The sequence below is a fragment of the Musca vetustissima genome, unplaced genomic scaffold (assembly GCF_032173495.1).
Source record: "Musca vetustissima isolate MV318-11 ecotype Yass unplaced genomic scaffold, APGP_CSIRO_Mvet_v1 utg5730, whole genome shotgun sequence".
Classification (NCBI taxonomy): domain Eukaryota; kingdom Metazoa; phylum Arthropoda; class Insecta; order Diptera; family Muscidae; genus Musca; species Musca vetustissima.
This window is the reverse complement of record NW_026877329.1, coordinates 34,106-46,034: the sequence shown is the minus strand read 5'-3', so window position 1 is coordinate 46,034 and position 11,929 is coordinate 34,106. Positions and strand designations below refer to the sequence as shown.

General features: G+C 36.1%; 1 protein-coding gene across 3 annotated transcripts; it reads left to right on the top strand.

Moving 5' to 3' along the window:
- Positions 1–1,486: 1,486 nt before the first annotated feature.
- On the top strand, positions 1,487–11,727 carry LOC133321926 (cyclic AMP response element-binding protein B). Of its 3 annotated transcripts, none has more exons than XM_061530997.1 (5): positions 1,487–1,709; positions 1,773–1,925; positions 4,708–4,855; positions 9,308–9,454; positions 11,508–11,727. In XM_061530997.1, exons 1-5 carry the CDS (start codon positions 1,512–1,514, stop codon positions 11,714–11,716), a joined length of 855 nt encoding a protein of 284 aa, XP_061386981.1. In that variant the 5' UTR covers positions 1,487–1,511; the 3' UTR covers positions 11,717–11,727. The 3 variants fall into 3 exon arrangements, with proteins under 3 accessions (XP_061386981.1, XP_061386980.1, XP_061386982.1); XM_061530996.1 differs by having other exon boundaries at positions 4,684–4,855; XM_061530998.1 differs by lacking the exon at positions 9,308–9,454 and having other exon boundaries at positions 4,684–4,855.
- The last annotated feature ends 202 nt before the right edge of the window (positions 11,728–11,929 follow it).

The following is an 11,929-nucleotide window of genomic DNA, read 5'->3' as shown; positions in this document are numbered from 1 at the left end:
ATACATTATCTGCAATATTTAGACAGTGTAGATAAATTATCTGCAACATCTGGACAGTGTAGATACATTATCCACATTGTTTGGATAGTGTATATACAATATCCACATGGGTTAGATAATGTAGATAAATTATCTGCAATATTTAGACAGTGTAGATACATTATCTGCAATATTTAGGCATTGTAGATAGATTATCTACATGGTTTGGATTGTGTAGATACTTCTTTTTTCGCGTAATATTTTCCAAAATTCCCATCTCCTCCTCGTTTTACTCTCTCCGTTGTGTTGCTGTTGATTATTCGTACGTACGGTTGGATGGATGGTGTTGAGCTAAGCTGGAATTGTCACGAGGTGACTCATATCCACTAAGCCTCATTTGTTGTGACGGCGGTGACGATGACGACGACCACGACAAGACAGACAACAACTGGGGCTCTACAAAATTAAGCCGATCGCCGATTTGCTGCTGATGGAGAATATTGTTGTTGTTTATTTATTTTCGTTTCATTTCAAGTTTTAAAGAAAAACTCGATTTATTTTTGCGTCAAAATTCGGTGTGTGTGCGCGTGTGTGTTTGTTGTGCTCTTTGATTGTTAAACAATTAATAACAAATGTTGATTTACAATTTTTTTAATTTTAATTTCAGAACTTGTTAAACTAAATTTAATAATTTATCGGTTTTTGTTTACAGTTTAAATTAATAGAACTTCAAACTGGATAATTTACAAAGTTACGTCATTGTTTGGACCTCCAACTCGGCTGTAGGAACAAAACCACCGCTGTATAAAAAACCAAGACAAAATCACCACCGATTACGTCCCCGTCTAATTAAATTCGAGCCAGTGTAATTGAGTAAAAACAAAACAACAACAAAAACACCACACATCTTTCGTGTGCGTGTGTGTGTTTGTGTCTGCATATGTGTGTCTGAATGTGTTTGTGTTCTGATAGACCTGTTGTAATAATACGCGGTTTGTGGAATACACGATTCTTCTTCGACAGAGCAGATTTGTGTGTTGGGAAAACAAAAATCAACAAAAATTTCGAGATCATCAAAACGCGATCAGAAGAAATTTACGGCTCACTTGCTCGATCGCTACCTCACTCTACACCTGTTCTAAGACTTTAGATAAGTAAGAACAGAAAAAAAGTAGCAAACTCCAAACTGACAACAAAGTTGCTAAGTGTAGTAGGGTAGTGAGGCGTCGAACCAAAAGTCGTTCCTTCGATTTTGTGGGCAAACGAAGAAAAGTGCCAATATAAAGAAACTAGTCAAACTGAAGCAGTTGTCGGAAGACGTTACGGTGCTGTTGAAAATCGAAAAAATGGACAGCATCGTCGAGGAGAACGGTAACTCCTCGAATAATATAGATGATACAGCGGCGGGTGGTGGTGGTGGCAATGGTAGCGGCGGTGGTGGTGGCGGCTTAGTTGGTCACAATCTATCCATAACATCATCCTCACAGCAGCAGCAACAGCAACAACAACCTGCCACGGTACAAACGACACAAATGAATCTATCCAACTCAAATAGTGTACAACAGCAACAACAACATCAACAACAGCCACCACCTCCTAGCCAACAAACATCAGCGGTCCCCGTACCGATATCGGTGGCAGCCGCAGCTGCTGCGGCCCTAGCAGCTGGTTCTGTTTTAACCCCTAATCCTCCTGTTGTACAATATTTATCAAATCCCCATGGTTTGCCCGTAAGTTGGTCATGACATATTTTTGTTGTTTCTTTTTTAACATTTTTTTGTTGTTATTTGCAGGTTCAGTCTGTAATACAAGCGGCCAATCAATCGTCAGTTATACAAACAGCGGCCGGCAACAATTCCCAGACACATGTTGCCATACCCAAGGGTACTGTTCTATATAAAAATAATGCCACAGTTATACATACAACATCAGGCAATGCTGTCCAAGTAAGTGTTGACCACCCAACGAAAAAGAACAACAATAATAATCAGAACAAAGCAGACAAATTGCAGTCACCCTTTTTCCCCTACAACATTTGTATTAGGTTGTCCCATAAGTTTCTTCCCTTTTCATACCGATTTGTATATCCCATCTTGATCAAATGCCTATGTACCGTTGTCTTGGGAATGTTAGTGTCATCCACTATCTCTGCGGCCGTTGGGGTCTTCATCTTGCAAATCAAAATTACCGTAGTCGTAGTACCCCACCCGTAAATGTTGCAATCTCGTCTGCAGTGTCCTTCGCACTCTTGCCTTTTTTATGCCGTAAATGCATTTTTAGTTCCCATATTGAACGGTGCAGAATCAAATTTAAAAGAGGCTTTGTCACCTACGAAACGTACTTTAAAAGAGCTCTGGGACGACTGAAACCGATACCATAAACGGCTAAGAGATAAGCCTGCATGTTTATGTAATCGGAAGAAACTTTTGGGACAAACCTAATATTCCCCTTCATGTACGTCTGTCTGTAGAAATCTCGATAGAGATTGCAATATTAATGATAGAGCTCTGAAATTTGCACAGACATTTGACAGAAAGTTTAGTAGCTGCAGCTTGATACGTTTGACCATGTCGATGTCCGAGATTTGATGGCATAGCTCATGGTTGATTCGAAGGCGATATTCACCGTCAGCGCAGATCGGCCCATAGATCTTCCGAAGAGTTTTTCGCTGAAACAATCTAAGAGTTGCCTCATCTATATGAGCAAGTACTCATGCTTTAGATCCATACAATAGCCCGGGTAATAACAGCGTCTTGTAGAGTGTGAGTTTGTCCTGGCGAGAGGTGGCTTTGCTTTTGAGTTGCTTACTTATACCATAGTAACATCTGTTGGCCAACACTATTCTCCTCCAAATTTCAAAACTTATGTCATTAGTTTTGTTTATGCCGATATCAAGTGCCCCAGTTGGTTCGAGTCTACTGGACGTCTTGCGCTTTGATACCATTAACTTGGTCTTCTCGCCATTCACTGTCAGACCCACTTTGGCAGACTTCTTCTCATTTCGTCCAAAGGTGGCTGTTACCGCTCGCAATGTTCGACCCATTATGTCGATGTCGTCGGCTTAGGCGAGTGAGATATTCTGTTTGGGGTACAGAGTGCCATATCTATTCACATTCGCATCTCCTTTGACCTTTTCCGAAAGGATGTTGTACAAGTCACACGACAAACTGTCACCTTGTCTGAATCCTCGTTAAGTATTGAAGGGCTCAGATAGGTCCTTTCCGATTTTAACTGCTGATCTTGTGCCATTAAAAGTTATCCTGCATAACCGTATTATTGACCATTTGCTTTTTTTGTGCACGGGACACAGGATGCTGAGGTTGCAATCATTATTCCTCTATCCAATTTGTACTAATCAGCTGGTGCATGCTCCTGACCAGCATCTGACCACCAGTCTTGAATAGTTCGGCTAGTAACCCATCGACTCCTGCTGCTTTATTGTTCTTCAGCTGATTGATTGCTCATCAGGCAGGTGGGTAAGTTGAGCAGAGTAGGCTTCTGCTATCTGTTGGGTTTGCAGTTTTACGACGTCGAATTTCCGTGTTACATTAGATCGCAACTTTGCTGCTACATTACGATGGGTGCGAATCGATGATCCCAATCGATATTCGCTCCTCGTATCGATCGAAAGTCTAATCTGGTTCTGCTAACTACCATGTTTTTTGCAGCCGCGAAGTCAATTAACCTCATGCCGTTGTCGAATGTTTCTTCTTGGAGGCTGAATTTTCCGACGGTGGGACCAAAAATATTTTCCCTTCCGATTTTTGCATTAAAATCTCTCCTAGCAGAATTTTAATGTCATGACCAGGGCAGCGGTCATATGAAGTTTCTAGGCTCTCGTAAAAAATGTCTTTGGTCTTTTCATCTTTGTCTTCCATCGGAGCATGGGCACAAATACCACTGATGTTGAAGAACTTCGCTTTTATACGGATTATAGTAATTCGCTCATCTACTGGAGTGTATCTGGAGACGAGGTCTTTTATTCTCCTATTAACCATAAATCCGCATCCAAATCCATGTCTCGTTTCATGGCAGCTATAATACAGGGCGTAATCATTTGATTTACTTACCCCAGTCCCTTTCCACCGCATTTCCTGTAAGGCAATAATATCGGCTTTGTAATTCCTGAGTACATTCTCCAAGGCTAATCACACATCAGCTCACTATCTCAACGGGTGATGAAAATAACTACCCCAGGTGACACGGCGGGAAGGTCTGTGTCCACAATTGAGATGAAAGAGATTGAAAGATAAGTCTGGGCTTTCCAATGTTAAAGCAAGCGTATAGGCCAGAAAGCCCTTTCAGATCGTGAAATACAATGAACGAAAAATATTCTTTAAAAATCTTCTAAAATATTCTTTAAAAATCGCTTTTTTTTAAGTCGAGAATTTAGAGATAACTCAGTAAAGAGTAAATGTTACATCGCTAAAGAAAAAATATCATAAAAATATTTACTCCCATTATTTCCCCCACATGACCCCCACCATAACCTATAATTTTTTTTTCCTGTTTTATGACAAATTTAATTCCCCAATCTATGTTCTTTGATTGATGATATTGTTATGTAAATCCTTTCATGATTTGTTTTTTACTTATTTTTATCCAATCATCATGATCATCATCACCTATCCAAAAAACAACCTTGACAACGAACACAACAACAACAAAAATTTTGAAACGACAACAATCAAAAAATAACTGAAGCTTCCTCCAAATTTCCCCTGCAAGATAAAAACCGAACAGAATACCCACCACCTTGATACAAATAGTGAGGATAGTTATACCGATGAGGATTCACCACGTGGCCGAAGAGAACTAACACGAAGACCATCGTATAATAAAATCTATTCGGAAATAAGTGGACCCGATATAACAGGTATGTCTAATAATGAAAAGTTGTCTTTTTGTCTAAAAACGTTTTATTTTTTCATCACATTTCCTCACATTGCTGTTAACAAGATTATGCAAAGTTGGAAAATAATTTTCATTTTTTGTGTCTTATAATCATTCATTTTTGTCTCTGTCACAATCTTCACACATATAAGAAAAATCATTGCAAATAATATCGAATCAAAATTGTTGCATATTTAACCAATATTGTTTAAAAGCTTCACTTTACCACAACAACAACAGCAACAACCACTGATATTTGTATTCGCCTTCTGTGTGTCGTCCGTCATCATGATCATCAACATCATTTTTTATTTTGGTTTTAATTATTCAGATGAAGAGCAGTTCATTTATTGTATTCAAATGTTATTTACTTGTTTTAAAATATTGTTCATTGTGTTATTAAACATTTAAAGTGCAAAATTGTTGCATAGCCCCTTGAGCATATGATATCATTTCTGTATTGCATTTATATTGTTTTTTTTCTAATTAATTGTGTATAAACTATTCATACTTTTTGTAATTAATCATCATCATCTTATATCATTGTCATATTTTTCCAACTCATATACAGATAACAGTTGAACCTCCTCTATATATTTTGGAACTTTATAATGGATTTTAAATTAGCTAAACACAATATGTATGGAAATTAATCGACTTTTAGTCCTGGGTGCCCAAAAAAGAAAGAGGATAGTAAGGAAATATCCACGCTTTGAAAATATTCTTAAAAATCCTTCAGAGAATCCCTCAATATTTTCAGAAAGCGCATCAAAATTGATGGTGGAAGTCAGACAATCCTTCTAAAAATAATGAAAATATTCGCACGAACATGGTTTTCAAATAATAAAGATAGTGAATGCTGTGGGTCTCTTGTGTTAAGGAGAGAATATTTAGTTAAACAGGGATCTATTTTTGTATACAGTCCACTTCAGACAAGAGATTATTCTTATTGAATGATTGTCAACTAGTAGAAGATAGGAGTTTCATATGCCACACCTGGTATTTTTTTTTGATTTTTCACTCAGAAGTCCCCATTTTATGCGCTACAGACTGATAAGCACAAGCATGTAAATGCACCACAAAGAAAAACGCGATTTCACTCCGCGAAGAATATCCGTGCTAATATCCTTACAAGGCAAAATTTAAATAACAAAAATTAATTCAGCTGAGCACGGCTAGGGCCATCCACACACTTCCAAAACGGTTGCGCAAAATCATGTGTATGCCATAGAAGCAATTGAGGGTGTGTGGATTAATTATCCATCGCTACAACAAAAATCTGCTTTGAAAAAAACTGTTTCTAGAATGAAGACAAATGTCGAACTTTGACAAATTTGAATTTAATTCGCATATGCAATTTTCGCATCAGGATGAAATAAATACATGTTATCAATATACGACCTTTGTAAAGCCACATAGCCCAATATGCCTGGTGAGCCGCTTAACCAACGGCGAAACGTGTCGCAGAATGGTGGGTACGTAGTTTCTTCTCCTGGCTTTCCTCTTCATTGCAAAAATTAGATCATTAAGCACGACTCGAAAGAGTATAAATTACTCACTTAAAAATTACTTTCAAATACTTTGTTCAAAGGTGGCTGTTACCGGTCGCAATATTCGACTCATTATATCGATGTCATCAGCGTAGGCGAGTAACATATGTTATTTGGTGTACTGAGTGCCATTTCTGTTCACCTTTGACCTTTCCCAGCAGGATGTTAAACAGGTCACACGACAAACTGTCACCATGTCTGAATCCTCGTTGGTTGTTGAAGGGCTTTCCGACTTTAACTGTTGATTTTGTGCCAGTTAAAGTTATCCTGCATAGCCGTATTAATTTTGTAGGAATACCGAACGCAGACATGGCTTTAAACACCTCTGAACGGATGGGGCTGTCGAATGCGGTTTTATAGTCGACGAATAGGTGGAACGTATTGATGTGTTTTTCATGGGTCTTTTACAGGATTTGCGCAAAGTGAAAATCTGGTCAATGGTGGATTTGTCAGGTCTGAAGCCTCTCCTCGGCGTCATCTAGCATAATGGGCGTCATCAGTGGTAATGGTGATCGATGTCAGGAGGGAGGGGGTACAAAACTTGTATAAGATTCGCTTGTAGAATTTATAACTGAGAGGTTTCAGGGGTACAATAAGTTACTTTGTCTGCTTTGTCTCATTTAAGGGCGCATTACCCTCTTACTTTCTGAGACTGCTAGGTAGTAAAAAAACCTATGTTTGATTATAATCGATACTAAAGTGAACTGTACGTTAAAATTGTCAAAAATGGGAGCTATACGGTACGGTTTTCCCAATTTTCGTTTAAATCGGACAAATCATGAGAGTTTAGAACACCATTTACCAAAAAATCGGACGAAACTATATATGGGAGCTATATCTAAATCTGAACCGATTCCAAAAAAAAAACTTTGCACAGTTCATTCTATACTCAATTCAGAACCTTATGCAAAATTTCGTGTAAATCGAAATAAATATAGGGTCTTAGGTGCACCATTTACTGATAATTGGACGAACATATGGGAGCTACATCTAAATCGGAACCGATTTCAGCGAAAGGTAACACTCAATACGCCATAGAAAATTTCCTGTAAATCGAAAGAAATGTAAGGGATTTTTGGCACCATTTTTATAAAATCTCACGAACATATATATGGGAGCTACATCTTATTCTGAACCAATTTCAATGAAATTTAGCACACATCATTCCAGAGTCTAATAATTACGCTATATAAAATTTGGTATAAATCTAATGAAATAAATATAAATAGGGCTATGTCTTCTGTTGTCAAATTTGCATAAAATCGGACTATATATGGTAGCTATATCTAAATCTGAACTGATTTCAAAAAAACTTGCACATGATATTCTATACTCAATTCAGAACGCTATGCAAAATTTCGTGTTAATAGTAAAATATATATAGAGAATTTGGTGCTACATTTACCAAAAATTATATATGGGAGCTATATCTAAATCTGAAACCATTTCTATGTTCAATTCAATACGCTATGCAAAATTCCGTGTAAATCGAAAGATATATAGGGGCTTTGTATCATTTACATTAAATCTGACACAAACATATATATCTATATATACATATATATGTGCCTGTGCCAAATTTCATTCAATTTGGATCAAAAATGCGACCTGTACTTTGTTAACAATTTAACGTGGACAGTCCGTATGGACATGCATACTTCGACTCAGAAAGTGATTCTATGCATATTCTCAAAAGAATATAGGGCATGCGGCGAAAGATATACAAATCAGAATATTCCCAATTTGTGTTTTTTTTTTTCATATTTTATTGCGATTTCATTATATATTCTTTTTAATTTTTCTGAGGCGGTCGATCTGAATTATTGCGGTTAATTTTTATTTACTACAATTTCAAAAACAAAAAATATTTCATATATAAATAATGAAAATGTAAGAGTTACATATTACATCACAATAACAACAAATATTATCATACATAATAATACATACGCACATACAACACACTCACACATAAGTACATATACATAAATAACCTACCAGATAAATTCTTCCATTCATGACTTTACGAAAAAAAAACAATAATCAGCTTGCTGGACCAACATCTTCGAACATTCAATGGCTAACAACAAAAAAATTGCACCGTTTGGCGTCGACTTTGTATACGTAACCCAGCAAACAAAAAAAAAACATTGTGTCCTGCAGGAAACAGTAACAGATCATGCCATTATTTTCATATTGTGTGTGTTGTACGTAACCCAGCAAACAAAAAAATCATTTGTGTCATCATTTGTCTGTAATTAAATAACAATTTTTTTGTCTGGCAAAAACATTTTTCTAACCCAAATCAACTCTATATTGCTAACTGAAATCATCTAACAACTACCTCCCTTCACCCGAAAAAATGTACTAACTCGTTACAAACACGCAAAAAATATTTTTTTTTTTTGTTTTTGTAAAATATGTCCTTACTTCCCTCTTCTTGTATTTATTGCCACCCGCAACAACAACAACCACATGCAAAAAAAAAATGCTTCTAAATATTTCTTTCATTAAATCAAAAAAAGTTCATAAATAAATGTTTTTGTTTATTTTTTTCGATTACTAACAAATTTCAAAATATGAAAAATTAATTAATTTAATTTTTTTATTGTTTATTTCTTCTTCTTTTTTATATTCTTTTTTTCCTCCCACCACCAAACCAAACCAAAAAATTTGATTGAAACTCTGTTGTGTTTTTCCAACTCCAAAAAAATAATGGCAAAATTGATTATTGCGTCCGTTCGCGTCCCTCCAACAAACCAACCAACCACATCCAACTGAACAACAAAAACTACGACAACAACAAACCACACTATATTATAACTCCTTTACTTTTTTTATTATGGAAACTCTTACATTTTCATTGATTTGTTTGTATGCGAAAGGTGGACCAAATTTACAAATGTCAGATAATGTTGGTATACCCGCCTTAGCACCTGGTTCGGCTGGATCCGGAACTGGTCCCTTAATACATTTACCTCCCGAAAATTCGTCAACATTTTATTTATCCAATAGGCTACCTTATAATCCCAGTAAATATCAACACAATTTTAATTTTCAAAAAACAAAAAAAAAAAAAAAAGAAAACCAAAATGGTTTTGTAGATTTCTGTATTTTTTAATTTTTCTACATGTGATGGAGATCAATACGATTTAAAAAAATATCTATATAAATTTTTAAGATCGCTATAAAGTAAAATTTATGCCAAATTTTAAATTTTCTTCGATATCATAAAGGAAAATTCGTTATCGTAGTAAAAAGTAGTAGTAGTAGTAGTACCGGAAACGACCAATAATTTTTTAAAATTGCTACAAAGTAAATTCTATGCAAAATTTGGTGTTAATCGAGTGAAATATAAGGGCTCTGGTGCAACATTTACATAAAATTGGGCGAACATATATATGAGAGCTATATCGAAATTTGAACCGATTTCAATGAAACCTATCACTTATAACTGTAGAGTCAATTAAATTCGCTATGCAACATTTCGTGTTAATCGAGTGAAATATAGGGTCTCCAATACACCATTTACATAAAATCGGACGTAGATATATATATAGAGCTATATCGAAATCTGAATCGATTTTAATAAAACTTAGTACTCATCATTCTAGAGTCAATTAAATTTGCTGTGCAAAATGTCTTGTAAATCGTAAGAAATTTAGGGACTTTGGTACAACATTTACATAAAATCGGACGATCATATATATATTATATATATGATCATATCGAATTCTGAACCGATTTCAATGAAATGTAGCACACATCATTCCAGAGCCAATTAAATACGCTTTGCAAAATTTGGTGTACATTGAATGAAATATAGGGGCTTTGGTGCACCATTTACATAAAATCGGTCGAAAATATATGAGTGAGTTACATCTAAATCTGAACCGATTTCAATGAAGTTTAGCTCACATCATTTCAGAGTCAAATAAGTACGCTATGCAAAATTTCTTGTAAATCGGAAAAAAATTAGGGGCTTTGGTACACCATTTACATAAAATCGGACGAAAATATATAGGGGAGCTATATCTAATTCTGAACCGATTGCATGAAATTTAGCACACATCATTACAGAGTCAATTTAGTATGCTATGCAAAATTTGGTATACATCGATTGAAATATAGGGGCTCTAGTGCACGATTTACATAAAATCGGACGAAATCATATGATAGAGCTATATCTAAATCTGAATCGATTTCAATGAAATTTAGCACGCATCATTTCAGAGTGAAATAATTACGCTATGCAAAATTTTGTGTAAATCGAGTGAAATATAGGGGCTTTGGGCACTATTTACATAAAATCGGACGAACATATATATGGGAGCTATATCTAAATCTAAAGCGATTTCAATGAAACTTACCCCACGTGATTGCAGACTCAATTCAGTACTCTATGCAAAATTTGGTGTAAATTGAGTGAAATATACGGTCTGTGTTGCACCATTTACATAAAATCGAACGAACATATATATGGGAGCTATGTCCAATTCTGAATCGCTTTCAATGAAATTTGGCACAAATCATTCCAGAGTTAAATATGTACACTATGCAAAATTTGGTGTAAATCGGAAGAAATTTATGGGCTTTGGTGCACCATTTACATAAAATCGGTCGAAAATATATGAGGGAGTTACATCTAAATCTGAACCGATCTCAATGAAATTTAGCACACATCATTCTAGAGTCAAATAAGTACGTTATGTCAAATTTAGTGGAAATCGAATGAAATATGGCGGCTTTTTTGCGCCATTTACATAAAATCGGACGAAAATATATGGGGGAGCTACATCAAAATCTGAATCGAACATCGCTTGCACATACACAAAGTGGTCCCGTCTGAATTTTGAACTTTGAACCTTACTGGTTAAAATTGAGATATTATAGTCTTCGAACAACTATCGAAATCGAAACCGTAACCTAAATGACCAATCAAATCGTTACGATTTCCATCACAAACATTTTTCAATCTTCCCTTTTTTTGTTATCCCGAATTCTACAAAACCATTGAGGCTAATTGCGATTGATATATAATTTTTTTTTCTAATTAATTTCTATTTTTTCCTTCCTTCCTCCTAGATAACAATGTCATTGCCGAAGATCAAACGCGAAAGCGTGAAATTCGCCTACAAAAGAACCGAGAAGCCGCGCGTGAATGTCGTCGGAAAAAGAAGGAGTATATCAAGTGCCTGGAAAATCGTGTGGCGGTGCTGGAAAACCAAAACAAGGCTCTAATCGAAGAGCTGAAATCGCTCAAGGAGCTATATTGTCAGACCAAAACAGATTGAGACAGACCCCCCAGTCATCTAGATGATAATCGGGCGCAGCAGCAGCAAATTGTTGTAACAGCGGAGCAGGAGCAGGAAGAACACCAGCAAGAAGTATCAAGAACTGGAGATGATGTGGAAATAATTGAAGAGGAAGTTGAAATAGTGGGGGAGGCAGAGCCAAATGATGTCAACGATGTGGAGGAGGAGGGTGAGGAACAGGAATTTAGTGAA

What these genes read in the sequence shown, in the direction of transcription:
- LOC133321926 (XM_061530996.1), top strand. Translation starts at nt 1,512, where the DNA reads ATGAATCTATCCAACTCAAATAGTGTACAACAGCAACAACAACATCAA. An exon ending in CAAATCCCCATGGTTTGCCC is followed by an intron (nt 1,710 to 1,772) that starts GTAAGTTGGTCA and finishes TGTTATTTGCAG; the next exon opens with GTTCAGTCTGTAATACAAGC. An exon ending in TAGGCTACCTTATAATCCCA is followed by an intron (nt 9,455 to 11,507) that starts GTAAATATCAAC and finishes CCTTCCTCCTAG; the next exon opens with ATAACAATGTCATTGCCGAA.